The sequence below is a fragment of the Oncorhynchus mykiss genome, chromosome 32, assembly GCF_013265735.2.
Source record: "Oncorhynchus mykiss isolate Arlee chromosome 32, USDA_OmykA_1.1, whole genome shotgun sequence".
NCBI lineage: Eukaryota > Metazoa > Chordata > Actinopteri > Salmoniformes > Salmonidae > Oncorhynchus > Oncorhynchus mykiss.
The window spans coordinates 39,007,556-39,032,194 of record NC_050572.1 but is presented as its reverse complement, the minus strand read 5'-3'; the positions used below and the strand labels follow the sequence as shown (position 1 = coordinate 39,032,194).

At 42.0% G+C, this 24,639-nt stretch overlaps 1 protein-coding gene across 6 annotated transcripts; it reads right to left on the bottom strand.

The window, feature by feature from the left end:
• Window positions 1–1,502: 1,502 nt before the first annotated feature.
• On the bottom strand, window positions 1,503–23,229 carry LOC110514582 (heterogeneous nuclear ribonucleoprotein R). Of its 6 annotated transcripts, none has more exons than XM_036970709.1 (15): window positions 23,027–23,197; window positions 22,071–22,239; window positions 21,837–21,955; window positions 21,586–21,693; window positions 7,889–8,002; window positions 7,517–7,693; window positions 6,556–6,691; window positions 6,265–6,470; window positions 6,002–6,151; window positions 5,790–5,911; window positions 5,152–5,693; window positions 3,433–3,624; window positions 2,441–2,532; window positions 1,919–2,150; window positions 1,503–1,792 (listed from the first exon to the last, which is right to left on the bottom strand). In XM_036970709.1, exons 2-12 carry the CDS (start codon window positions 22,234–22,236, stop codon window positions 3,593–3,595), a joined length of 1,872 nt encoding a protein of 623 aa, XP_036826604.1. In that variant the 5' UTR covers window positions 22,237–22,239; window positions 23,027–23,197; the 3' UTR covers window positions 1,503–1,792; window positions 1,919–2,150; window positions 2,441–2,532; window positions 3,433–3,592. The 6 variants fall into 6 exon arrangements, with proteins under 6 accessions (XP_036826604.1, XP_036826603.1, XP_036826602.1 ...); XM_036970708.1 differs by having other exon boundaries at window positions 3,542–3,624; XM_036970707.1 differs by having other exon boundaries at window positions 3,550–3,624.
• Between the last annotated feature and the right edge of the window lie 1,410 nt (window positions 23,230–24,639).

The window sequence follows — 24,639 nt, the reverse complement described above, 5'->3', positions numbered from 1 at the left end:
GTCACCAGCAAAGCACCTCCTCTCCTCCATGCTTCACGGTGGGAACCACACATGCGGGGATCATCTGTTCACCTACTCTGCGTCTCACAAAGACACGGTGTTTGGAACCAAAAATCTCAAATTTGGACCCATTAAACCAAAGGACAGATTTCCACCGGTCTAATGTCCATTGGTCATGTTTCTTGGCCCAAGCAAGTCTCTTCTTCTTATTGGTGTCCTTTATTTAGTAGTGGTTTCTTTGCAGCAAATCGACCATGAAGGCCTGATTCATGCAGTCTCCTCTGAATAGTTGATGTTGAGATGTGTGCTACTTGAACTCTGTGAAGAATTTATTTGGGCTGCAATCTTAGGTGCAGTTAATTGCCAATTTCTGAGGCTGGTAACTCTAATGAACATATCCTCTGCAGCAGAGGTAACGCTGGGTCTTCCTTTCCTGTGTCGGTGGTCCTCATGAGAGCAAGATTCATCATAGGGATTGATAGTTTTTGCAACTGCACTTGAAGAAACTTTCAAAGTTCTTGAAATTTTCTGTATTGACTGACCATCATGTCTTAAAGTAATGGACTGTTGTTTCTCTTTGCTTATTTGAACTGTTCTTGCTATAATATGGACTTGGTCTTTTACCAAATAGGGCTATGTTCTGTATACCAAACCTACCTTGTCACAACTGATTGGCTCAAACGCATTAAGTAAAGAAATTCCACAAATGAACTTTTAACAAGGCACACCTGTTAATTGAAATGCATTCCAGGTGACTACCTCACGAAGCTGGTTGAGAGAATCCTAAGAGTGTGCCAAGCTGTCAAGGCAAATTTGATTTAACTAGGCAAATCATTTAAATTCTTATTTACAATAATGCCCCCCCCCCAGCCAAACCCTCCCCTAACCTGGGTCTGTAGTGTCACCTCAAGCGCTGCAGTGCCTTAGACCGCCGCTCCACGCGGGAGGCCCTGTAAAAAGCCCTTTTGAATGGATTTCACATGACTGATGTGAGCAGCCACGGGTGGGCCTGGGAGGACCTAGGCCCACCCAATTGGGAGCCAGGCCAAGCTAATCAGAATACGTTTTCCACCCACTAAAGGGATTTATTACAAACAGAAATACTCAGTTTCATCACTTGTCCGGGTGGCTGATCTCAGACAATTACGCAGGTGAAGAAGCCAGATGTGGAGGTCCTGGGCTAGCATGGTTACACATGGTCTGCGGTTGTGAGGCCAGATGGACGTACTGACAAATTCTCTGAGACAACATTGGAGGTGACCTATGGTAGCGAAATTAACATTACATTCTCTGGCAACAGCTCTGGTGGACATTCCTGCAGTCAGCATACCATTTACACAACCCAGCACAAGGTGCTCCTGTGTAATAATCATCCAATTTAATCAGCTTCTTGATATGCCACACCGGTCAGATGGATTATCTTGGCAAAGGAGAAATCACTAACAGGGATGTAAACACATTTGTGCACAACATTTGTGAGAAATAAGCTTTTTGAGCATATGGAAAATGGGATCTTTTATTTCAGTTAATGAAAAATGGGGGACACACACACAGCCCAACTTTCCCTCATATTTTATTGTCTCTGGCTGGTGTCCAGCAGTCTGTCTTCATGTTATCTGGTGGAGCAGCCACAGCAGTGACAGTGCCTGCCCCTTCTGCCACGGACAGCTCGCTTGACCTCCTCCAGGGCCTCCAGGCGCTGACTGGCCTCCCTCACCCTTGCTGCCAGGCTCTCCTTAAGTTCCAGGCCTTGATATAGCTGCTTAGACAAGGCATCTGCCTCAGACCACTCCTGGATAGGGATGTCGACACATCAAAACATTAATGACCAGAAGAAATCCACAGATTAAATAGTGTCAATACAAATAAATATTTATACAAATGTAAGATTTCATATTTTAGAAAATATAATTTTTACCTTCCATTTACATATTTTTCTATAAGCATGGTAGCCAGCAGCAGCTATGACAAAGACTAGCAGCAGGGGTGAGAGGTATGGGGACAGGAGATCGATGTAGTAGAGTAGCCTTGGAGTTCTCTCATCAGCCTGGGCTCGGAAATATGCCAGGAGTTCATCAGGGGAGATGTCAATGCCCACTGTTGCCCAGGCTGGGAGTTTGGAGAAAATAACAGAGGTCTCTTTAGGAGGGCTGGAAAAGGGCCACATAGAGAAAGCCATATCAAATATCAGACATTCCTGTGAAACATAGCATAGGTTTGGCAACAACTCAATAGAGTCTTGAAAACAAATCAGAATGCTAGGTTATCAATGGAATCCTATTGGAATATTCTATGCAAATGTCAGTGAATAACAATTATGACATCACATCTCAGAGCATGTTCAATGGATGTACCTCTTACACTAATATAAATGAAGGGCTCCAATTTCCAATGATAGATGTATAATACAGAATAAAATAGAAAAAGAACAAGACCTTACCCATAAGTCCACTCCATCTCGAATGAGCCCAACCTAACTGGTCCACAGGAAGGGCAGGGTGAGGGCTAGCTTGAGGGAAGCTCCCGTACAGTCTGGTGACAGAAGCAACATATAAAACACAACTACTCTTATTAAATATAATCCTTTAAAATCAGACATTAATACAAAGCTAAATTGTGTACAACATGAATAAAATATCGCTGGTGCAATATAAGGCACATCAGTAAAACAAATAGACACTGCCCTCCTGTGGATTTAAAATGTAAAGACCAATTTCCAGGCACTGTCTTTTGTTGTCGCTTGCCCAGCAGTTGACTAAATTGTAATCTTCAAAGGCATTGGGATCAGTGTAGTTATCAATTACCACAGTAGTAAAAAGTACTCATCATACAGAAAGCCAATGTCAGTTTAGAATTGCCCAATAAAAATATGCTTGGTTAGAGAAAATAAAAGGAATTCTAGTCCCCCTTGCTTCCGTTAAAGAAAGCTGCCTCTAGAGATTAAATGCGACAGTGACAGCTGAAGCGATTATCACAACAGGGTGTAGCTAAGTGTGTCCCAAATGGCACCCTATTCCTCATGTAGTGCACTGCGTTTGACCATGGCCCTAGCGGCTGTTAGAAAGTAGCGCACCATATAGGGAATTGTCCAAGTGACAGGTGTTGGGGGCTTAGGCCGATCTCCTTTATAGAAAAGCCTCGAGTTGGACTGCCTACTTTTGTCCATTTCATTCCGTAGATTAACAAACTAATCTACTTCTGAGTAAATGTGGCCAATTGGCTTTAATACTGTGACTTACCACTTATTGGTCAATCAGGATGACTAGGCTACATCCTAAGTAAGGGGGCTAATAACTTCAAATCATTTGTCTTCTATCTAGACTTACAACGCAATTATTCAGAAGCTTCATTACCCTAGTTTGAGGATGCAAGGATTGATGTGGTTGACACTGACAAAAATAATCAATTGAAATGTAGGCCTACATCACTCACGGTAGTATATTAGTAACAACAATAACAAGGAGCATGGCATGACTGTGGCTGGAAGTCCCCCCCCTTTGATTTTAGCAGCAGTTGTAGGTGAGGAGAGACAGTACTCAACTAGCTCACCCGGGCCTTTTGTAAGGAACACCGTTCAGGGTGAGTTCTTTCCTCACTCAAGCGATGCCGCTCTTGCTTCACCACCTGGGTAAGTTGGAATAAAAGGACAAAAGATAAACACAAATAATAATATAAATGAAACCGAAGGCATTTGCTCTTAGCATTTCTCTATGGAACAACAGCAGGGCTTGAAGGGTCATTGCTACAGCAGCAAAAGACAAAAACGTACAGCAGCAGCACAGACATTACTTTCATAATTTGTGAATCATTTTTATCCTTTGGAGGTTCCCAGTCTGTAATAAGAAATTACTGAATAATTGGGCCTCATGGTGTTTGAGTGGAGGTGAGTTGCAACTGATCCAGTGCCTTCAGGGAAGGGGAATGTATTTGAATTCTCAGTTGTTCTGGTCTTCCTGTAGAGTCCAATGTAAATGATTGCGAGGTAGAAATTTCTGCATCGTTGTACAAAATGTACAACTATTGTGTTCATTTTTATTTTATTTGTATACCTTTAGAACCTTTACCAGATCATAAGAGGGTGGCATATCCTGGAAAATAAAGGGTTATAATCCTTTTTTATTCAGTCATTCAAACATCATTTGTGCTCTCTGTCATCCAGTCTTTCGCTATTTGACAATTTCATTTGGAATCTTTATTTATTCTTTGAGCAAAAAGCTGACAAAATCTCATTCCAAATGTGAAATTTGAGGTAGGTTTAGGAGTAGACTCAAATACTGAATGACACCATTGAATTTGAAGGTATCTGACAATTGAATAATGCTCAACTGAGTTTTATTGAAACGGAACAAACGTAAAAGTTATAAATACAAACATCAGAACAAACTGCAATGGCTTTTAAGGTAAGCCAAACCAAACTAACGGGCAAGTTCAAAGAAAACATAGGAAGTTATAATAATAATAATATCAGTTTTAAAAAACACAATTGATCTACCTCTAGAAATGCTTGACATACACTTAACATTACAAAACGTTCAATTTTTCTACTTCCTGTGGATTCTTTTCTCCATCACGGCAAAAAATGAATATGAAGCTCTAGCCATAAGCAATTATTTACAAGCAAGTCACTATGCCACTATTAGAAACCAGAAATAAGGGGAATACAGGTAGGGGAGGGAGGGGCTTGGACACAAACTTTCCTGCAAGGCAAGATCATGATTTTAATGTCCTCAGACTTTTGAAAATGAATTGTCCACATTTAAAATGCTCATTGTTGGCTTTAAAATAAACAAACAAAATGTTGGAAGGTAAAAGTGATGTGTGTTTTAAGACATTTGTCCCATGTAACCGTAAGAGTAAGAAATGATTCAGCAAAACGGTTACATTCACATCTTCAGGCCAAAATGCAATTCCAGCCAATCATGTGCCAATTCTGGGGGTGTCTGTCCATTTTTTTCTCAGTGAATTTTTTTTTTTCCGCGAGGGATGAAGAATAAAAAGTCAATCAAAAAAATTGCGCCAATCTCCTTGTTTTCTCCCCCTGTACTTTTTGTTTTTATTTTGCCAAATACCTTTTTTGATGCGTCTACTTCCACTGCTGCCCATAAGAATCCTGTGAAAACTCCAGGGTGTCATTACTGTAACCATAGTTACCGGAATAGTCGGCCCCTTGCTGCAGGGGCTGCTGGGCGATGGGCTGGGACCCCCAGTTCTGCTGGTTGATCTGCCGGCGCTTGGAGTCAGGCTGGTTGAAGACATCCGCCTTCCTCTTCCCGCCCACATTGCCCCCGCGGTTCCCCCTGGCTCCTCGGGTACCTCGGCCCCTCTGTGGTTGGAATGGTCCCCCACGGCCCCCTCCTCTGCCACCCCTGGGCCCGCCGATGGGTGGCCCCCTCTGGGTATAGCCCCCTCGGCCCCGTGTGGGTTGTGCTCCGCGGGTCCTGGGTGGGCCTCCCCTGCTGGGGCGGCTGCCACGGCCCCTCATGCTGTACACATCGTCGTAACCGTAGTACGGGTCCTCGTAACCACCGCGGTAGTCATGATAGTCGTAGCCGTAGTAGTCATCGTAGTAGTCCTCGTAGCTGTAGTAGTCTGGGGGGTAGGCGGCGTAGCCACCGCCTCCTCTGCCACCACGGCCCCTGCCCCTACCTGGTGGAGGCATGCGTGGCGGTGGGTAGTAGTAATAGTCATCATACCTGCAGAATACAAGAATAACACATAAGGTTCAACGTAATCCCATGACAGGAGATCTACTCAGATATTAGTCAGGCACAGTCTCTCTGTGACCTCACCCTGGGTTTCTGGTGGTCTGGCGCTGAGCCTGCCTCTCTTTCCTTTTCTTGTCAGGGGGCTTGGCCAGGACTATCTCAATCTCCTCTCCCCCCAGCTCCTTCCCATTCATTTCTGCCATTGCCTGAGGAAAGCAGAACATTTGTATCACACATACAAAGGTAAAACATTTGTATTTTTTGAAATGAGAAAATAAGGACTAAGAGTAACCCACCTTCACAGCTGCGTCCCTGTCCTCAAAGTGAACAAAGGCGTAGTCTTTGAGCTTCTTCACCCGCTCCAGCTTTCCAAACGCAGAGAAGGTCTTCTCCAGTAGCTCCTCTGTGACCGGGGTGGCTAGCTTCCTGACAAACAGGACTTTCACCTGATGACACAAACATTACAGTTCAACTCCATATTAATCTCAGTTTATGCAGAGAGGTCATTGTAAAATGAGAGAGTGAGTGTGGGAGAGCGAGTGAACAAGACATGACTTACCTTCGCCATGACATCTGGGTCGGGCTCAGCGACCGGGTCAGCCCACTCCACAGTGACCGGGTTCCCCCACACCTTCACCTTGCCACTCATCAGGCGGCGACGGGCCTGGGCTGCAGACTTGTGGTCCTCGTACTCCAGGAAACAGAAGCCACGGTTCTTCTTCTTGTCGTCCGGCTGGTGGTAGAGGATCACTTCCTGAAGCCCCTCTGGAGGAAGAGGGAGACTGGCGTCACATGACTGATATCTGACCAATGACAACCCACAGAACATAAAACAAAATGACTTTCTGACCTGTGACTTTGCCAAAGTCCTCCAATATGCTCTCTCTGGTCTTGTTCTTTGGGATAGATCCAACAAACAGGCGGTTGTTTGCGACAGATATGCACACTCCAAGGTATTTCCCAGACCGGATTTCATAGTTATCACACTGAAAACAAGAATCGAGTTAAGATGGCTTAAGAGCTGTCATTTTATTGCGAGGAACTGCAGTCCTCTTTTTTTCTTCCTTTTTTTTCTCGTTTTGTCCTTGAGGAACTGCCGTCAACATTTATAAGCCATAAAATGTGCATTCTCCCTACTTCCACTTAAGCTGCAATTAATGAGTATAGCAAAGTGTTCCGTTGTTATTATTAGCAGCTTGTCATTTTTAGAGGAATATTACACTCTGGTCATCAGAGTAATAACATGAATTGGTGCATGAGACAGAAATAGTACAGTGTGACTTGAAAGACTGTCCCCTTTTCTCAGCAGAGGGAGGGAGAGCACAGTCAGGAGAGAGGCAACCTCACCGCTGCTCGCCTCACCCCCCCCCCCTCAGACTGATGCAGGCCATCAGTCTAGTAAAAAAAAAAGTAACACAAATTATCTATTAGCAGTGTGATCATATGTCATTTTTTCAAATATAATTATAAAATGGTCTGAGAAGAACATTGGCTGGGCAATTCAAGCATAGTCAATATGCAGTGATAATGTATTGGGCCTATAGCCTATTGCACAAATATCATCGCGGAAGGACTGTTTAATGAAAAAAAAAAAACATCTGAGCGATAGATCTCAGATTGCATTTTGACTCAGAATGTGATCTGGAAAAGGTTGGAAACCACTGCCCTAGACTAAAAAAAAAAAAAAACACAATGGAGATTCTCTATTGAAAGTGATTTTTAGTCAAGGCCTAGGCTTCATCTGTGTTTGGGAAACAAGCCGCTTGGTTCTTAGAAGGTGAAGTAAGACTTGACTGACTGCAGGGACTTACAAGTTTCACCGCCTCAGCTGCTGCATCCTTGCCGCAGAAGGTGATGAAGGCGTATCCCCGGTTCTGACCCGACAGAGGGTCCATCATTAGCCTCAGGTCCCAGATTGTTCCCGCCTTCTCAAACAATGGCACCAGCTCGTCTTCATACAGATCTCTGGGGATCTTTCCCACAAACACCTGAAGGCAGAAAACAGAGCCTAGATCAGTGAGGGTTCCACAATGTAATCAGATCAGCTCATGATACTTCAGCAGGGGAAGTCTGCTGTAATGCTGCTATAAAAGTCTGTTGCCATTCTTGGGGCCAAAGTCTTACAAACGCATCTCTTATCAGTCATAGGCTTTGCCACAATGTTATAAATGGTACATCTTTACCTCAGTTCCAATCCCAGGCTGTGCTCCCTGGAACACTTCCTCTGGTGGGGGCCCTCCATATTTCCTCTGTCCCGTGGTGACGTCCAAGGTGTATCCTGTCCGCTCCAACAGAGCCTGGGGAACATGTAGACGTCAGCATAACCAATACACAACATGAGCGGGAACACAAAGTTTGAGGGCGTACTTTCAACCACAGAATTGTCATCATGGTTTCCAATTTTCAACATAAGACAAACCTTGTCATCAAATCTTCAACGTTATATCCAAAATCAGAAAAAAAATAGGTTTGACAGCACCTCCTATGAGATAATTAGTCCATCTACAGCTATCCCATCTGGTCTCCCATCCAGGGTTAACCGAGCACAGCCATGCTTAGCTTTGATATTTGTCACCGACTACTACCAATGTGCTTGGGTGAGAAAGATTGAAAGATGTCTTACCAAAATATATTAATTGTTGCTATCGAAGCCATTTCAAAAAGGGTAGGTTTAACAGAGGAAATGTAAGCATACTTTATATAAGTCACAGATCATCAATGACACTATTTAGGCCTGTATAGCATTTGGGAAGTCATCAATAGCTATTGTGCTACAACTTTAGATACTATTAGAACATTTTGGAAAATACTCTTCAAAACTTTAAATTTGTCTTGATGTTTTTATGGATATTTCAGATAGTAGGATTAGGCTTTTGGTCATTTGATTCACAACAGCAAGGAGGGATTTCCCCCCCCAGCCAAGCATGCATCATTTCTGTTTTATAATGATGGTCAACTAAGGTTTGTTCAAATTTCTCATTAGATTTGTATATCTCGCTATTGTGTTCTCTCGCACGCTCTCCAAAAACAACTTAAAACTTTGAGATAATGCATGCTAAATTTCTCCTACCGCGCTAAACTGAAACTGGGTTAATAGGCCATGTCCCAATACCAAATGGAGAAAAAAAATATATACACAATTTGAGCTTTTACAACAAGACACTGGAGTGTCCACTATAAAATGTAATTTAGCTATTGGCCCAGAATATCCGACATTCAAGAGAGAAAAAAACAAGTTTGCACTGCTTTGGTAATACTCTTACCTCTACCTACATTGTTCTCTTGCTTTGTGTAAATACAACATGAGATATTCCTACTTGCTATAACCTATACGTAATTTACTCAGAATGTCAACCATGCACTGCCCTGCCTGATCCAATTCTGTTCGGGGTAATAGTTTGAACAGTGATTTTTTACTTGTTCATTCTGAATGAAAAATGATACACACACACTCTGGTTGTCCAACCATTTACTTATTTCCTTGCCCCAGGCAAGCCGTAATGTTGAGCCCTGATTCACATCTCCAACTAAATCAAAAATAAAAAAAGAGTAGGATTAAGACAGTGGCTCAAGAATGAAACATCTCCTTTAAAAATGTTGATATTTGGTTGCGTGGTCAATGGTGCTGAGAGATATTTTCCATTTAACTAATTGACTGATGTCAGTTCACTTATTTGAATTCCATTTCTTTTGCCCAATGCGCATTTTCCGACTGTAGTTTTTCTAGAGATAAAATCAGATGTAGCCCTAACTGTGATATGTAGTAGGGAGTTTCCAACAGGCCAATATTCAACATAGTTTAGCACAGATAAGTGGTAATTAACTACAATGACCATAATCTATTGCATGCCTACTTGTCTGGAAAACGAGAAGAGAGAATGCGTGATCGAGAGGGATGAAGTAGTTGCATCGCTAGGAAGCTCTACTGGAAAACACATGACTTAAGTGATTGATTGTTGGTAGGGCTGACTCCATTTAGTCGACAGGTTGTTGGGCGACTAAGATTCTTTTAGTCGAGCAGTCGCAAATAAATTATGGCACAGGAGACACTGGTCTGATTCACTCCTGTCTCAGTGGACTAATCCATTGTGGGGACTACACACCAGCAGTACATTTACCATTAATTAATTTAATTTCTAATTTACAACATTTGTTTGGTAACGGTAATTTATGTTAATGCATTCAATATATTATTAGTCTTTTACAGTTCTCATTGTCAGTATGGACAAGTTGTTTGCGGCGCACAACCTAGGCTACACTTGTGAGGAATACGTATATTCCGTTCCATTTACAAGTTGTCAATTTATTATTGATTTTTATTTGTAACGCTCCTGCCAATGTCGAGTAAGGACGCGCACCTGATTATGCAGGCTACCTGGCCTGCTCGCAAATGTAGGGCCATAAATGTGCAGATCTGAAAGTCTTTCTGATTGAGACGCTCCACAGTGGTGGCAAGTTAAGACAGAGTTGAGAATGACAATAGTTCCTAAAAACTTTGATAACCACTCAGCGTAATAAAAAACAATTAGTCATGTTCTGATTCCGTGGAAAATGTCAAAAATAGGCCTACCAGATTACTTCTTATCATTCGCGCAAATAGCCTACAGCTGTGTCTGTCCAGAGCTCACTGGCGCTGGAAACTGAGGGACCAGACTATTTTACACAACGTTGCAAGTTTGCTAGCACAAGCTTCAGAACGGACCAAGTTGATACAATGTTTCCTAGACCCTTGCACACAGGCCATGCATAGCCAATTTGATTTAGAGGAGAGAGAGAGTGAGAGAGAGTGTGTGTGTGTGTGTGTGTGTGTGTGTGTGTGTGTGTGTGTGTGTGTGTGTGTGTGTGTGTGTATATATATATATATATATATATATATATATATATATATATATATATATATATATATATATATATATATATATATATATATATATATATATATATATATATATATATATATATATATATATATATATATATATATATATATATATATATATATATATATACATACACACACACATACATAGCTCAAAAAATGAAAGGGAACACTTAAACAACACAATGTAACTCCAAGTCAATCACACTTCTGTGAAATCAAACTGTCCACTTAGGAAGCAACACTGATTGACAATACATTTCACATGCTGTTGTGCAAATAGAATAGACAACAGATGGAAATTATAGGCAATTAGCAAGACACCCCCAATAAAGGAGTGGTTCTGCTGGTAGGGACCACAGACCACTTCTCAGTTCCTATGCTTCCTGACTGATGTTTTGGTCATTTTTTTATGCTTGGCGGTGCTTTCACTCTAGTGGTAATATGAGACAGAGTCTACAACCCACACAAGTGGCTCAGGTAGTGCAGCTCATCCAGGATGGCACATCAATGCGAGCTGTGGCAAGAAGGTTTGCTGTGTCTGTCAGCGTAGTGTCCAGAGCATGGAGGTGCTACCAGGAGACAGGCCAGTACATCAGGAGATGTGGAGGAGGCTGTAGGAGGGCAACAACCCAGCAGCAGGATCGCTACTTCCGCCTTTGTGCAAGGAGGAGCAGGAGAAGCACTGCCAGAGCCCTGCAAAATTACCTCCAGCAGGCCACAAATGTGCATGTGTCTGCTCAAACGGTCAGAAACTGACTCCATGAGGGTGGTATGAGGGCCCGACGTCAACAGGTGGGGGTTGTGCTTACAGCCAAACACCATGCAGGACGTTTGGCATTTGCCAGAGAACACCAAGATTGGCAAATTCGCCACTGGCGCCCTGTGCTCTTCATAGATGAAAGCAGGTTCACACTGAGCACGTGACAGACGTGACAGTCTGGAGATGCCGTGGAGAACGTTCTGCTGCCTGTAACATCCTCCAGCATGACCGGTTTGGCGGTGGGTCAGTCATGGTGTGGGTTGGCATTTCTTTAGGGGGGCCCTCCGTGTGTTCGCCAGAGGTAGCCTGACTGCCATTAGGTACCGAGATGAGATCCTCAGACCCCTTGAGAGACCATATGCTGGTGCGGTTGGCCCTGGGTTCCTCCTAATGCAAGACAATGCTAGACCTCATGTGGCTGGAGTGTGTCAGCAGTTCCTGCAAGAGGAAGGCATTGATGCTATGGACTGGCCCGCCCGTTCCCCAGACCTGAATCCAAATTGAGCACATCTGGGACATCATGTCTCGCTCCATCCACCAACGCCACGTTGCACCACAGACTGTCCAGGAGTTGGCGGATGCTTTAGTCCAGGTCTGGGAGGAGATCCCTCAGGAGACCATCCACCACCTCATCAGGAGCATGCCCAGGCGTTGTAGGGAGGTCATACAGGCACGTGGAGGCCACACACACTACTGAGCCTCATTTTGACTTGTTTTAAGGACATTACATCAAAGTTGGATCAGCCTGTAGTGTGGTTTTCCACTTTAATTTTGAGTGTGACTCCAAATCCAGACATCCATGGGTTGATAAATTTGATTTCCATTGATAATTTGTGTGTGATTTTGTTGTCAGCACATTCAACTATGTAAAGAAAAATGTAATAACAATATTTCATTCAGATCTAGGATGTGTTATTTGAGCAGTGTGTGTGTGTATATATATATATATATATGACATACTAATATCTGATATTTTCCTTGCCAAAATAAACTATACTAAGACTTAATTTTAGCAGCCTTTTAAGCATTCTATTACAGTTAAATAGTTGTAAATATTTTTTTTTTTAACTGACTTGCCTAGTTAAATAAAGGTTACACACGTAAATGCCAACAAAATACATTGACAGTAATGAAAATGAAAACAAATAGTAGAATTATGCCACAATTGAATAGATCATGCTAAACGGGGCTGGAATGTTAAACAAAAAGTTAATAATTTGTTAATTTGACAAAATTCTGTTAAAATCACACTGGATGTATATTATACCTTAGAATTGCAATGGGGGCATACTTATCTCACTGTACAGCCTTACCTATGGATTGTGGATAAGGTTACACATTACACAGAGGTGGAACATTTCCGTGGGAATATATGGGAATTAATATTAATAGCATTTAAAATGTAAAACTTTTTTTTTTTTTAAATCTACATTGGATATATTTACCATATCATATGGAGACAGAAACCTTTTACCTTATAAGTAGACAATTGCAAATTATGAAATCCTTCGAATAGAAATACAAATATTTTTAGTTACGAATTGAACTTGAATTAAATGAGTTGACTCTTCACATGGGATGATTTCACTGAACAACAAAAGGGAATATGATCCATTGAATCTCCCAAAAACATTTTTAACATACATCTGTAAAATTATAGTGTAGGTTGTCTTCCTTTCAAGCTTCCATATCTTCTCTCTGGACCTCCTCAATGTCCACCTCTTGAACATCAGACTGAGGCCTCAACTTCACAGTCACTTTCTAACCTTGTTGAGGATAGCTCGTTGTCAGGCTCAAAAAGCCCAAAAATGTACCCGGATGGCCACCAACGGTAGTGATGACACCATAGGCCTTGTTGATCTCACCAGCATACTGGGGTCCGACATGTACGCTGCGGCATGTATGGGCTTCAGGCAGAAGTCAGCACGCTTTTTGATGCATTTCAGACCTGCAGTTCCCTCTGCTTGGAGGAAGTGGGCAGGGCAGTACAGATTTCTTCCCTTACATCTGCATGCAGAAACATCAGACAGGATGGCATTGTCTCCCTCAATCCGTGAAATGGCTACTGCTATAGGTTTCAGGAGTTTCAGGCTGCTTTACCACCCTCTCCCAAAACACATAATCCAGGAGGATCCTCTTGATGGGGCTGTCCATATCGGCAGACTGTGATATGGCCATTTCTTGGACTCCTTCCCCTCCAGGAGACTGTCAAACATGACAACACCACCCCAATGGGTGTTGCTGTGTAGCTTCAATGTGGTGTTCTTATTCTTCTCACTTTGCTTGGTGAGGTAGATTGTTGCTAGAACTTGATGACCCTTCACATACCTAACCATTTCCTTGATGCTCCTTGAGGAGCAGATTCAATGCATGAGCAGCACAGCCAATGGTGTGATGTGATGGTAGGACTCCTCCACTTTAGACCAAGCAGCCTTCATGTTCGCAGCATTGTCTGTCACCAGTGCAAATACCTTCTGTGATCCAAGGTCATTGATGACTGCCTTGAGCTCATCTGCAAATGTAGAGACCGGTGTGTCTGTTGTCCCTTGTATCTGTACTCTTGTAGAACTCTGGATGAGGGGTGGAGATTAAGTTAATTATTCCTTGCCCACAAACATTCAACCACCCGTTAGAGATGATTGCTTTCTCTATGATTTGCTTGAACTCTGTTGAACTCCACATCCAGCAAATTAGTAGATAAAGTATGTCTGTTTGGAGGGGTATATGCTGGGCAAAGAACATTCTGATATCTCTTCCAATACATATTGCCTGTGAGCAGAGATGGACCAGTTGCATACACAGCTCGTGCAAGACACTCATCAGCATTTCTCTGACTACGTTCCTCCATCGAGTCAAAAAAACATCTGATTCCAGGAGGACCATAAGCTGTTGCTATCGATAAGGTGTCTGATTCATCATTGTCACCTCAAATAGAAGTAGAGACTTTTGTCAGAGGTTGCTTGTTGTGAGCGCTGAGGGACCTTTATGCACTGACAAATGATTCTGCATCTTTTTTCATTATTCACATATGATTCGGCACAGTATTTGCAAATGTACACTGCTTTTCCTTCTACATTAGCTGCAGCAAACTGTCTCCACACAGATAGTGCCCGTAGCATTTTGCTGTAAAGATAAAAAAAGATATACAATTTCATGTACAGATAAAGAGTTAAGCAGTTAGATTCAAATAACTCCTTTGTAAGATAAAAACATTTAAATTAAACATTTATGGAAACACTTAGCAGGCTCGAGCAAGTTAAAACCCACATGGTAGCAAAAACTAACTAGCAGAAATTGTTAACAAGTTAGAAATGATTTAAACTCACTTTGCTGTAGGCTACTATTTACTAGTTACCAAAAAAAAATTCATAAAATATATTCACCCCACCCATTATTATAAACAAAACTTACCAGAGAGCATGCAGTCCTTAGCTCAGACAGTGTAGTGGTTTGGGCTCAATAGCATCTCATAGTGTGGAAGATCTTGAGAATCAGCTGTACATGTGATGGAAGAGTGCACTGTGCATGCAGAGGTTTGCAATTTCACTGAATTGGGGATAGTTTAACTAAAACATGCCACAAGACCTAGAATTGCCTTGTGTATACCACAAAAAAGGTTCACTTTTACATGCTAACCTTTTTGAGGAATTTAAGCAAAATCCCCAAAATTCCCAGGCTTAACTACCCATGGAAAATTTCCAGAAAGTTTCTAAACCTTTGCAACCCTAATTGTGGATCAATGACATTGGGTATCGTTCTACCCAGAGAACATTAGTGTCGTAGCTCTTATTACGGGACTCTGAAACAACTGAATTGAGCTACATTTGTCAACCTGTGGGTATTGAACACTTTTCCAGAGGAAAAATACTGCGTGAATGTTTGGGAATCTGATAACATTGGGAAAAAATATATTGGGTATTGAGTAGACTGATACCCCATTTCATTGATCCCCAAACACTAGGTAAAGCTGTACAGTGCAATATGAATGTCATTACACCAAATAGGCGGACTGGGAATGTGATTTCACAGTCACAGTCCAGCGATATCAGCAACAATGTTAATATTTGCATAAACTCGTCACAGTTGTGTTGTGGGTGTCACCAAGTGGACTGATACCCCATTTTATTGCTTCGTGTACCGGTGCTCGACCAGTCGGGGAAAGACAACATCACCCACGACAGTTGATTGTCAAGGGCAATGAATTCCATTATCTTGGCTTTAATGGATTTCGCCTTTGAGTTGTCTCGCTGAAATGTTCTTACTCTTTCAAATGACTGCTCAATCCACACAGCAGACATTGTGGGCTAGGTTAGGAATGCTGTAGGTATGCACGTCAGCATTGACATCGGTTTTGCACGTCGTTAAAATAGACATCGGACCAATACCGACGTTGGCATTTTTGTCGGCCGATTCCGATATGTTCACTGGTATATCGTGCATCCCTAGTGCATTTAATGTCAGAATTTTACAAATAATTTATATAATTGAACCGCCCTCAAAAAGCAATAATTGCTCAACACTAGTTGCCAACCAAACACAATTCAATTTTACTTTTGTAATACAGTAAAAATACTAAAGTTAAGTCTCTTAAACTAATGTAACAGTATTTATTCAACCTTAACATTAGTAAAACATCCATGGCCACTTTGAGGTTACTGTAACTAAATGTAAATCATAGAAAGTGTGCATGTTCAAGACAGCATGCAAAGGTGGTAGGTCTGTGGAGATCTTCACAATTGCTATAATAATCTGCACAGAATATTGAACAGCCTTGATCATATATATATATATATATATATATATATATATATATATATATATATATATATATATATATTATATATATATAAAAATACATACTGAACAAAAACAACATGTAAAGTCTTGAGCTGAAATAAAATATTAAATGTTCCATATAAACAAAAAGCTTATTTCTCACAATGTGCACCATAAGCCACCTCCCAGCATTGATTTAGATAATATGACACCACACCAGCCTACGTGTAACCTAGCATGCCCACTTGTAACCACGACAGCCCAGGACCTCCACGTCTGGCTTCTTCACCCACGAGATTGTCCGAGACCAGCCACTCGGACAGCTGATTAAACTGAGGAGTATTTCTATCTGTAATAAAGTCCTTTTGTGCAGAAAAATGTATTTGTATTGGCTGGGCCTGGCTCCCCAGTGTGTGAGCCTATGCCCTCCCAGGCTCACCCATGGCCAGTCAAATTAAATCCATAAATGAGGTCTAATGACTTTACTTCAGTTGACTGATAAACTGATGAAAATAATCATGGCCTCTAAACCTTCAAGCTGCATACCCTATTCCAACTAAACTACTGAAAGAGCCGCTTCCAGTGCTTGGTCTCCTATGTTGACCATAATAAACAGCTCTTTATCCACCGGATGTGTACCAAACTCACTAAAAGTGGCAATAATAAAGCCTCTTCAAAAAGCCAAACCTTGACCCCAAAAATATTTTAAAAACTATCAGTCTGTATCAAGTCTCCCATTCCTCTCAATTTGTTTTGAAAAAGCTGTTGCCCACAACTCACTTGCCTTCCTGAAGACAAACAACGTATACGAAACGCTTCAGTCTGGTTTAGACCCCATCATAGCACGGAGACTGCACTTGTGAAGGTGGTATATTATCTTTTAAATGGCGTCAGACCGAGGCTCTGTATCAGTCCTCGTGCTCCTAGACCTTAGTGCTGCTTTTGATACCATCGAGCACCACATTCTTTAGGAGAGATTGGAAACACAAATTGGTCTACATGGACAACTTCTGGCCTGGTTTAGATCTTATCTGTCGGAAAGATATCAGTTAGTCTCTGGATGGTTTGTCCTCTGACAAATCAACTGTAAATTTCGGTGTTCCTCAAAGCTCCGTTGTAGGACTATTGTTTTCACTATATACACTGCTCAAAAAAACAAAGGGAACATTTAAATAACACATCCTAGATCTGAATGAATGAAATATTCTTATTAAATACTTTTTTCTTTAAATTGAATGTGCTGGCAACAAAATCACACAAATTATCAATGGAAATGAAATGTATCAAACCCATGGAGGTCTGGATTTGGAGTCACACTCAAAATTAAAGTGGAAAATCACACTACAGCCTGATCCAACTTTGATGTAATGTCCTTAAAACAAGTCAAAATGAGGCTCAGTAGTGTGTGTGGCCTCCACGTGCCTGTATGTCCTCCCTACAACGCCTGGGCATGCTCCTGATGAGGTGGCGGATGGTCTCCTGAGGGATCTCCTCCCAGACCTGGACTAAAGCATCTGCCAACTCCTGGACAGTCTGTGGTGCAACGTGGCGTTGCTGGATGGAGCGAGACATGATGTCCCAGATGTGCTCAATTGGATTCAGGTCTGGGGAACGGGCGGGCCAGCCCATAGCATCAATGCCTTCCTCTTGCAGGAACTGCTGACACACTCCAGCCACATGAGGTCTAGCATTGTCTTGCATTAGGAGGAACCCAAGGCCAACCACACCAGCATATGGTTTCACAAGGGGTCTGAGGATCTCATCTCGGTACCTAATGGCAGTCAGGCTACCTCTGGCGAACACATGGAGGGCTGTGCGGCCCCCCAAAGAAATGCCACCCCACACCATGACTGACCCACCGCCAAACCGTTCATGCTGGAGGATGTTGCAGGCAGCAGAACGTTCTCCACGGCATCTCCAGACTGCCACGTGCTCAGTGTGAACCTGCTTTCATCTGTGAAGAGCACAGGGCGCCAGTGGCGAATTTGCCAATCTTGGTGTTCTCTGGCAAATGCCAAACGTCCTGCACGGTGTTGGCTGTAAGCACAACCCCCACCTGTTGACGTCGGGCCCTCATACCACCCTCATGGAGTCTGTTTTCTGACCATTTGAGCAGACACATGCACATGTGTGGCCTGCTGGAGGTCATTTTGCAGGGCTCTGGCAGTGCTCCTCCTGCTCCTCCTTGCACAAAGGCGGAGGTAGCGGTCCTGCTGCTGGGTTGTTGCCCTCCTACGGCCTCCTCCACGTCTCCTGATGTACTGGCCTGTCTCCTGGTAGCGCCTCCATGCTCTGGACACTACGCTGACAGACACAGCAAACCTTGTCACATCTCGCATTGATGTGCCATCCTGGATGAGCTCACTACCTGAGCCACTTGTGTGGGTTGTAGACTCAGTCTCATGCTACCACTAGAGTGAAAGCATTGCCAGCATTCAAAAGTGACCAAAACATCAGCCAGGAAGGATAGGAACTGAGAAGAGGTCTGTGGTCCCCACCTGCAGAACCACTCCTTCATTGGGGGTGTCTTGCTAAATGCCTATAATTTCCACCTGTTTTCTATTCCATTTGCACAACAACATGTGACATTTATTGTCAGTGTTGCTTCCTAAGTGGACAGTTTGATTTCACAGAAGTGTGATTGACTTGGAGTTACATTGTGTTGTTTAAGTGTGTTTAAGTGTTCCCTTTATTTTTTTGAGCAATATATATATATATATATATTTACCTCTCGGTGATGTCATTCGGAAACAATGTTAACTTTCACTGCTATGCGGATGACACACAGCTGTACATTTCGATGAAACATGGTGAAGCCCCAAAATTTCCCTCCCTAGAAGCTGGTGTTTCAGACATAAGGAAGTGGATGGCGGCAAATGTTCTGCTTTCAAACTCAAACAAAACAGATATGCTTGTTCTAGGTACCAAGAAAAAGAGATCTTCTGTTGAATCTGACAATTCATCTTGATGGTTGGACAGTCGTCTCAAATGAAAAAAACTGAAGGACCTCAGCGTTACTCTGGACCCTGATCTCTCTTTTGACGAACACATCAAGACTGTTTCAAGGACAGCTTTTTTCCCCCCATCTACGTAACATTGCAAAAATCTTTAACTTTGTCCAAAAATGACGCAGAAAAATATATCCATGCTTTTGTCACTTCTAGGTTAGACTACTGCAATGCTCTACTTTCTGACTAAAGCACTAAATAAACTTCAGTTAGTGCTAAATACGGCTACTATGTGAGAGAGATGCAGACTCCGTCTCAACCTTTAAGTCTTTATTGAAGTCTTTATTCAAGACCCGTCTGGGGGTATCGTCAAACGGGGTCAGTGTCACCTGACCCCTCCTGTCTTAGCCTCTAGTATTTATGCTGCAGTAGTTTGTGTGTTGCGGGGCTAGGGTCAGTCTGTTATATCTGGAACATTTCTCCTGTCTTATCCGGTGTCCTGTGTGAATTTAAGTACACCCTCTCTAATTCTCTCTCTCCCTCTTTTTCTCTCCCTCTGAGGACCTGAGCCCTAGGACCATGCCTCAGGACTACCTACACCTGCTCGCCCGAACATCTCATTCCAAAATCATGAGTATTAATATGGAGTTGCCCACCACCCTTTGCTGCAATAACAGACTTCACTGTTCTGGGAAGGCATTCCACTAGACATTGGAACATTGTTGCAGAGACTTGCTTCCATTCAGCCACAAGAGCATTAGTAAGATCGGGCACGGATATTGGGCGCCAAACTTTACGCCACTGCAGCCACAGTTAATGTGTTGACATTGCTTCCAGACGCAGTTTGGAACTCGGTATTGAGTGTTGCAATCGAGGGAAGGCATTATTTAAAAAAAAAAAGTTTTTATACATGCTTCAGCTCTCAGTGGTCCTGTTCTGTGAGCTTGTGTGGTCTACCACTTCGCTGCTGAGCCGTTGTTGCGCCTAGACATTTCCACTTCACATTAACAGCACTTACAGTTGACCGGGGCACTTGTTGGAAAGGTGATATCCTATGACAGTGGCACGTTAAAAGTCACTGAGCATTTCAGTAAGGCCATTCTACTGCCAATGTTTGTCTATGGAGACTACTGTGTGCTCGATTTTATACACCTGTCAGCAATGGTTTAGCAACGGCTAAAATAGCGGAATCCACTAATTTGAAGTGATCTCCAAATACTTATATATAGTGTATCTGCTGTTGTAAATGTAAGACCTCACTGTGAGGCACATCTGTCTAGGTTGAACATTAGAGATTTTAGACTGTAGTTTGTTTAGGCGATTTTAAAGCTAACTAGCTACTTTACATGCTGATATTGTCTATGGTATTGTGAGTAGCTACATTTGCTTGCTACATACCTAGCTAACTAGCCAGCCAGCCCAGAGAGCATTGCCAATTTTGTCGTCGACTTGAGCTGCAATAGATCCCCACAACAGTTTTTCATGTTGCTACCAACCTTATTATAAACACCAAAATGGAACATTTGATCACAAAAAAAATATTGTTTCCAGTGTTATATAAACACTGTAAATTAAAGGAATGAGTGATTTTCAGGTGTATTTTTCATTAAAGTTTCATTTGTGTCTTTCACTTTTGTACACCAGCTTCAAACAGCTGAAAATACTACATTTTTGGTTACGTAAAGTATATTTCACAGCGGTTTAGATGATTCTCTACACTATACTTTGTTTTGTCAACCTGAAATTAGGTATTAGAATTTCAGCAACCAGTAAATGGCAGAGCCATTAAGAATTGTTGTGCATTGACAAGCATATTTATCTCGAATAGAAAACTACAAGCCGACTAAGTAAATAGGTAAACTATTCTACTATGGGGTTGTCCGATTTTGTATTAACATTACATGGCAAAAATAGTCGCACAGGGCAGGGTTTCATAAAAGCATCGTAGTACTAAGATCATCTTTCGTCCATTTAGTTTCAATGGAATTAAGATGTTAGTGCTACAACACTTTTGGGAAACAGCCCTGGAAAGTTACATCTTGAGCAATAAGTATAGGCTTTGAATGACTTTTCCAGCAGCTAGTGGCCCCATGTGGTAAAGCATGGCGCTTCCAACACCAGGGTTGTGGGTTCAATTCCCACAGGGGACCAGTAAAAAAAAAAAGTTAAAAAAAATCAAACAGTATACACTCACTACTTACTGTAAATCACTCTGGATAATAGCATCTGCTAAATTACTAAAATGCAAAAGTACACTAGGCTACACACCACTGTTTGAGTTGAGTGCTGAGCATTATAAACAATTGAATTATCTGAACATCAGTGTCAGCAACAATCATGCATGGCCGGTCAGTGCATACAGGATTACAGAGAATGTGTTTTTATGAAACATTTGGGAATTTATTTAGCATAAAACAGACACTTCCGTTGGTCTATTAGGCCATGTCATCACCAAACCTGCAATAAAAGTCTCTGGGGAGCTGGTCTACACTGATCTAAAAAAAATATCTTTACCTTGATCTTGGACTCATCGGGACCCTTGGTGGATTCTTGTACTTTACTTCCCTGCTTTTCCCTCTGTCTGTACGTCTTCATGACTCCACAAAGGAAAGCACTTTTGTTCTAGAAAGCAAACCACAGGACAGATGATTCATGTATTGGTGTTATGAGCAGAAGGAAATAAATAGCCCCCTCCATGTCAACTTCTGACTAATGCATCATCATCCAAACTGACTTGTATTCATTCCTCTCCCCCTGTAACTCACCTGCACATGGGACAGGTCACTTTCTTTGAACTGCAACAGTACAGACAGCGCTCCCTCTTCATTGAACTCCCGCAGAGCATCAATGGCCCTCTCATCCAGGTCAGCGTACGCCACCAAGCCTGAGGGTACAAGACAGATTCCTAACATTACAACCTGGCCTTTCTCCCCTTCATGGAACCTCAAGCAATATCATCACGCTTCTTTGGAAAACGGATTGTATGACCGATTCCCCACCAGTTGAGAATACGTTGTCGAGACTCTCGGCCACTTTCTGAGGCAGTCCAGCGTCGATGAGTGTCTGGTAGTTCTCTGTGTGCTCGCCTTCGGCAGTGACTTCCATAGGCTCCTCTTCCTCCCTCACCAGGGCAGAAGTACCATTCACCTCAGCGGCAGCAGCCATTCTCTTGAGAGAAAGGGGAAAAGACCAGATAAGACAAAAACAAGATTTCAGTAAGAATGTTCCACATTAGAACATATGTTTCAGGTGCCCTTTACAGATCAAGACTAACAACTTGTATGGTACATAAACTTTCCCTTTCATAAAATACATTGGGCACATTTTTTCCTATTGCAATAGTAACTTCATGTAATCTAGCTAAACCTCTGCAAGTATTGTAAATAGATCAACTAGCTAGTTCAGATTGGCTAAAATACTATAACTACACTAGAAATTCTGAACCATTCATTTTAATGCAGACAACCACGATGTCTGAAAAATGAAATACCTGGGGACAAGTGAACAGTAAGGTTATATTGGGAGGAAGCTAGTTAGTGAACTCCAACAGACAGTAAACAAAAACAATGACTATGCTAGCTAGCAAACATGTTTTTTGTTGAAGCAAGCTTAGTTGGTGGTGTGTATTTCTTGGTTAAACATCGTCCCGCCCCCTTCCAATAATAGCAAGCTCAATTACTGCAGCTAGCTACAGTACATAACTAGATTTAGTTAGCTACATTGTTAGACGAATTCGACTGAATTCACAATTTGGAAAATTTACACCAAGCAAAATAAACGTTTTGCGTTAGAAATACGAAAATGTAAATCAAAATAACGTTAATGTTCATACGCTTTGCCAAGAAAAAAAAAAAACAGGGCTAGCTTAGGCCTTGTTAGCATGCTGGACACCTTTCAGCATTCAAACAAACCACCCGCCAAAAGAGGTGAAAATGAATAATTAGCAAACGCTTACCTATCTTTTCTAGAAATATAACAGTATCGTTAAATGTATTATTCAACAATGAACCAAAATAGATATGCACTATGGTCAATATCAATAATATGTTTGAGTCTACCCACGAGACAGTTTTCGAGACGGCCCAGTCGCTCGCACACCACTCGGCGACGAAGGAGTACGCCCCCACCTAACTACGTAGAACCTCACAATCTTAACCAATCGAAGTGGTTAATCGCAGATTGACATTACTTTCCACCAATAAAAGTCCCATATTTCCAGACAGAACGCCTAGGTATTGTACATCAATGACTGTATCTATACACTCAAAATAAGGACATATTTGGATTTCGATACTGCACAATGCTGTGATTGAATTACAGTATAAACGTACTGAACGGAATGTGACAAATTCTGTGCAGTTTTTGGTACGAGGTCTTGGCGATGGAAATCAGATATGTGGAAGAGATGGGATTATTGTTATCATTGTTAGAACTGGTTCGGATTTGAAATTGGGTTGCCTGTCACAGATAAATGTGTGCAGCTAACGCTTTCAGAATATTGCACACCTGAAATCAAATACTCATCTGTCATAATAAATGCGCCTGATTTCAAGATTAACATTCTACAGTGGTATTTAAAGTAATCACAAAAAACTCCCAATCAGAAAACAACTTTAGTGCTTTATTAATGCTTTGAATGTGACTCACATACAACCACTTACAACTGCCTACGAGCATTTCATATTATTCTGTATATAAATCAGAGACACTCCATTTAGATACGTTTCGTATGGTATGTATTCATTTGTGGATGTCCATCACCCATTTCGTATGATATGTTACGAATTTGCAAAACGTACAATGTAGCAAATTAGCAAAATTGACAATACGTTACGAATTTGAACATTTTTCAAAATGTTACAAATATGCGACACGTATGATATGTATCACATCCACCCGTGATTGGTAGTCCCATAGGGCGGCGCACAACTGGCCCAGCGTCATCCAGGTTTGGCCGGGGTAGGCCGTCATTAGCTAGCTAGCTGGCTAATGTTAGCTAGCTGGCTAACTTTAGCTAAGGGTTAGGGGTTAAGGTTAAGTTTAGGAGTTATGTTTAAGGGTTAAGGTTAGGGGAAGCGGACACTAACATGCAAGTAGTTGCAAAGTATCTAAAATGAAGTAAGCAGTTGAAAAGTTGCTAATTTGCTAAAATGCAAAAGTTGTGATAAGATTCAAACTCACAAACTTCGGGTTGCTAGACGTTCGTGTTATACAAAACACCAGTGGCGATTTTAGCATGTAAATCTTGGTGGGACAAAACATTTTTTTTGGGGGGGGGGGGGGGTGCATGCCAGCAAAGCCACAACACAACAATAAACAATACATTAATTGCACTATAACGGTGACAAACAGTGCCCGCAAACTGTTAGGGCCTACATAAAGCTGTCCTAACAGCTACACCTGTCTATCAGCAGAGCCTTATCTGGCAGCAAAACAGTTAATTCACCTTAATTTCCTGCCTTTAAAAAAACTGCTGATATGGCTGACTTGTTTAAACAAATGTGGTTTCAACTGACAATTGAGATGTACAAACTGGAATACCGGGACGACAAGCAGATAAGAGGCAAT

Coding starts and splice junctions, on each gene's coding strand:
- LOC110514582 (XM_036970705.1), bottom strand. CDS start 22,236: ATGGCTGCTGCCGCTGAGGTGAATGGTACTTCTGCCCTGGTGAGGGAG. Junction 6,471..6,555: donor GGACTTTGGCAAAGTCACAG/GTCAGAAAGTCA, acceptor CTCTTCCTCCAG/AGGGGCTTCAGGAAGTGATC. Junction 5,694..5,789: donor CAGACCACCAGAAACCCAGG/GTGAGGTCACAG, acceptor TGTATTCTGCAG/GTATGATGACTATTACTACT.